The sequence below is a fragment of the Oryzias melastigma genome, linkage group LG14 (assembly GCF_002922805.2).
Source record: "Oryzias melastigma strain HK-1 linkage group LG14, ASM292280v2, whole genome shotgun sequence".
Classification (NCBI taxonomy): domain Eukaryota; kingdom Metazoa; phylum Chordata; class Actinopteri; order Beloniformes; family Adrianichthyidae; genus Oryzias; species Oryzias melastigma.
This window is the reverse complement of record NC_050525.1, coordinates 11,376,305-11,380,707: the sequence shown is the minus strand read 5'-3', so window position 1 is coordinate 11,380,707 and position 4,403 is coordinate 11,376,305. Positions and strand designations below refer to the sequence as shown.

General features: G+C 46.7%; 1 protein-coding gene across 2 annotated transcripts in view; it reads right to left on the bottom strand.

The window, feature by feature from the left end:
- The window catches only part of ar (androgen receptor), a 31,192-nt gene extending 29,021 nt beyond the window's left edge, over positions 1-2,171 (bottom strand). The window contains exon 1 of one of the 2 annotated variants that reach the window (XM_024262753.2): positions 868-2,171. In XM_024262753.2, coding sequence (XP_024118521.1) covers positions 868-1,886 — 1,019 coding nt within the window. In that variant the 5' untranslated portion in view covers positions 1,887-2,171. The remainder of the gene's footprint in view (positions 1-867) is intronic. The other variant, XM_024262760.1, reaches the window with a different exon arrangement.
- Positions 2,172-4,403: the final 2,232 nt, after the last annotated feature.

Genomic DNA, 4,403 nt, shown 5'->3' with positions numbered 1-4,403 from the left:
CATTTTAAAAAGGCATTTTCCGAGTTTGATTAATTAAGCACATTATCTTTAGAACACAATAATAATAACTGCAGTACAATAAAGGACATATTTCCCATAAATAAATAAATATCTAAGCTGTCTGTTTTGTGCACTCACACATCTGGATAACTTTAAGTGTGCATGGAAAACAAAAGACAGAATAACAGACTGAAACAGTGCAGCTACATACAACCATGCTGAGTCAGAGGCACTGAAGTCAGAGAGTTCATGGCCTGAAATAAACAAGTGTCACTCCTCAGGTCCGTCCATCCACAGCCCATAGCTGAATACAGTCACAAGAGCCAAGCTGGGGTTACTCTGGGTCAAACGCTGATGGCTCATTAGAGGGAAATCAGTGAAAAGGCGCCAACAATTTTATTTATTAAATCACTTCAAGATTTTATTTATTTTATGTTATTGGTGCAAGAATGGAAATACCTTAAATGTATCCTGATGCGGATTTTAAAAATTATTTAATTCTTTAAACAGCATGATTTATCCTCTCCTCCTTTCTGTTCTCTTTTAAGTGACCAGCCAGGCAGAGGACAGCAGACATCCCCATCCTTTCTTTGCTTAATGGTGTCATAAAGCACATGACCTGCTCGCCTGGCCACTTCCTTTAGCCCCTCTTTAAAATAAAACTTCCCTTGATCAAAGTCTTTCTTGTCATTCCCTTAGGGAAAAACTGGGAGACAAATCAGCTAAATTTATCTGCACGGATTAGATCAGGAGATTTAAAAATAAACCTTTTGAAGAAAAAAGGGTCCATATTTGGTTTCTTGCAACAAGACAGAATAATAAAATATGAAATAATATTAATAATAAAGTAATGATGATAGGACTAACCCTGCATCGCTGTAGGAAACGTCCAGCCACTCACCGACCTCACTCTTCATGTAGTTGGAGTTGGGATAGGGCGTCCTGGGCATCCCGCCAGGATACCACTGCTCCGGACGCACGACGCTGCCCTCGTAGGGGTTAGAGATGAACGCGGGGTTCGCCCCCGCGTCTTGAGAGTTCACGCAGTGCCTCGACCCCCACAGCTGCGTGTTGTACCTCTTGTTGAAGGTGTAATTGCTTGCCCACAGCGCTCCCGCCATCTCACTGCCCTCGCATTTGACTCGGACGCCGTACTGCTCCGGCGGGTACTTCTCCTCCGCGGCTTCCCCCGCTCCTTCGGGGGGCTCGTAGCCCCCGCACGGCCTGCCCGCAGCCGCGTGTCCGAAGTGAGCCAGGTGCTCCGAGGATGAGGCGGGGGGGACGTAGGGGCAGGGGCTGGTTATGTCATCAGCCTCGCACGCGGGGAAGTTTTGCGCGGACGTCCGAGTGGAGCCGAGCGGGTGGAACGGCGAGGGGCTCTCGGACGTCCGGAACATTTTCAGCGGGTGCTTGTGCTCGTGGGGGGCTCGCTCGGGACACCTGTACTCGGCCGTCGGGGCTCCGGGACAGGTCACGTCGTAAAAGCACTCCGCGCTCATGTGCTCGCTCGGCGCGCACGCGGCATCCGCGCTGCCGGCGTCCCCGGACTCCACGGTGAGACCCAGGGACACGGACACGGCTTTGCACAGTTCCCGGGCCGTCTCGGAGATGCAGGCGGAGAGCGCGCGGCCGTCCCCCGCGCGGCAGTTCTCCTTGGGGGCCGCCTGGCAGCAGTGCGCCTCCATGTCTTGCGCATTTGCGCGCTCGGACGCGTAGCCGCCGCTCTCCGAGTCCCGGAGTCTTCCGGTGCGCGTCTTGCTGAAAAACCCTCCACTTTCCTCGCTTTTCCGCGCCATGCCGAGAGCGCCCGCCGCGTCGCCTGCCTTCCCCGCCGTCCCCTGAGCGCAGTTTCTGCTGCAGGGCAACTGTCGGCTGGTTTGGCTCATCTCCCAGAAAGTGACTCTGGACTTTGCACGCTGAAAAGTGTCCGCAGGTCCGCGCTTGTTGCTCTGCCGCGCTCACGTAGAGGGAAACGCTTTGGTGAAGGTCTGAGAGGAGCTGCAAGAGGCGCAAACTCCTCCTAAACCGCGATGTTTAGAGTCGGAGGCGCGTAAGTTCGCTGCTGCAATCACATGGAATAACAACACCCCGGAGTCCAATTAACCAGATTATTAAACATAGATATGCTCTAACCCTCATCGCATCCACACAAAGCTTTTCTTCATTTCTTATCGCCGCCGCCTGCAGCCGTTTTATGGGCTTGCACGCGTGCATCACATTTTTTTAGACTTTCATCGTGTGGCCGCAAACATTTCCTATTTATAATTGCAGCAACATGACAATGAGGCTTTAAAGAATTTGTCAATGGGGGTTCTCACAGCTCAGAAGGGTCTTTATAAAACGCTTCATCGTTGTTCAAAAGTTCAGAAATCATGCAGATCGTTCAGATAAGATCAAAGTGTTGAAGCAAGAATAGACCCCTTGAGTCTGAGGAGGTGAAGGCTAAACCCTTTCACATCTAAATACATGCAACAGGTGAGAAAACCTGCAATTTATCTCTGTTGTACTTTAAGATATTGCGCATTTTTGTACTAAAGACCCAACCATCAATCGTTAAGTTTTAGTTTTAAGTTAGAAAAATAATATTTGCATTGCTTTCATTTAGTCCTTTTAGTTACAGAACTCCAAAGCACACATGCTTCTTTGTATGCGGATTGATTGAACTCCACATTTACTCAAATTTCATGCTCAATTAGTTGGACACATATGGCCACATGTTTTATTTCTTAAAGACTCACACAATGAATATGGTGTTTTAACAAGTTTTTGTGGCATTTCATCTCAATGGAGAACATATATCAACGCAATTAAGCTTGAAATTACATAATGGAGTTGTAACGATTCATCAATTAATCGATTTATATTCCTACAAACCAACCAGTTGATTGAATCGTTTGTTTCAACATAAATTAAATCGATAACACCCTTAGAAAATGCCATTTGGATCGAGATATGATCTATTTTATGTAAAAATGACCAAGTGTCATCACCGTGATTACACAAGTGATAAAATGATCAACCATCATTCCAGTCCAGTGTGTGGAAACATTTAGTGGTCATATATAATGCTCTATTTGTATTATTTTGATGTGGAAAAATAAATAAATCAGGAACAGATGAAAAAAAAAAAAACGGAAAACATTTATAGGCGTGGGCTGCACGGTGGCGCAGTGGTTAGCGCTCTTGCCTCACAGCAAGAAGGCCCCGGTTCGAATCCCGGCTGGGACCTTTCTGTGTGGAGTTTGCATGTTCTCCCCGTGCATGCGTGGGTTTTCACCGGGGACTCCGGCTTCCTCCCACTGTCCAAAAACATGCTTCATAGGTTAATTGGTGACTCTAAATTGCCCCTAGGTGTGGATGTGCGAGTGAATGTGTGTGTGATTGTGGCCTTGCGACAGACTGGCGACCTGTCCAGGGTGGACCCCGCCTTCGCCCATCAGTAGCCGGGATAGGCTCCAGCACCCCGCGACCCCGAAAGGGAAGAAGCGGACAAGAAAATGGATGGATTTATAGGCGTTACAATCGGTGGGCCACAAGCGCCCTGCTCCGCTCTAGTCAGATCCATCCACTTATAGACAAATAGATCCATGAACGTCTTCATTTAAAACTGTCTTAAAACTGTATCCCTGGAAAGCTCCAATATTGCTCGCTATTTTTGTTGCACTAGTAATGTTAGGTTGAGGGTGTGAGGGGCTAGCAGGAGAGTGTGTGAACAGAGTTATGAGGGGCTTATTCCTCACAAACACTCAATTTAGTGGTGAATTTCTAATGAACTACTGCAGCTCTGCAGAAACTATGTCCAAAACAACACAAAGACTGCACGCCATTTTCGATCCTTCATCCCGCTGCATTTCAAAGTGTCCTGCTTTTTCTTGGCCTATTGAAGGTGACACTAAGCGAAAGCCACTCGTAGATTTCCTGTACAGGCTGTGTTCAATTTCACTCGAACCAACGATCCCCAACCCTGGTCATGGAGTTCTTCTGCCCACATGTTTTGCTTATTTTCCTGATTCCTTCAACTGATTCATCTCATCAGCTCTGCAGAAAACCCAATAATGAGTCACAGTGATTTGAATCAGGTGTGTCAAGGCTGGGAAAAAATCAGGACTACGCCGAAACACTGAAGTCAAACTAAACACTGGTTTTTGACTCGAGTTTGTGCAGAAATATGACTTTTTGTGCAGATTTTTGTGTGTTTTTCTTAAGTGTAAACAGCCACAAGAGAGAACAAATAATTGAAACATACACAGATTAAGAAATAGGTCACATTTTATCATTTTCAGTGTTCAAGGAAAACCTATCTGGTTGCACAGATTAAGAGACACAGATGTCCATCTCTGCAGGAGATGGGTTTTAATTTATAAATGGAAGTAGTTCAAAACTGTGTCAACTTTATCTGATGA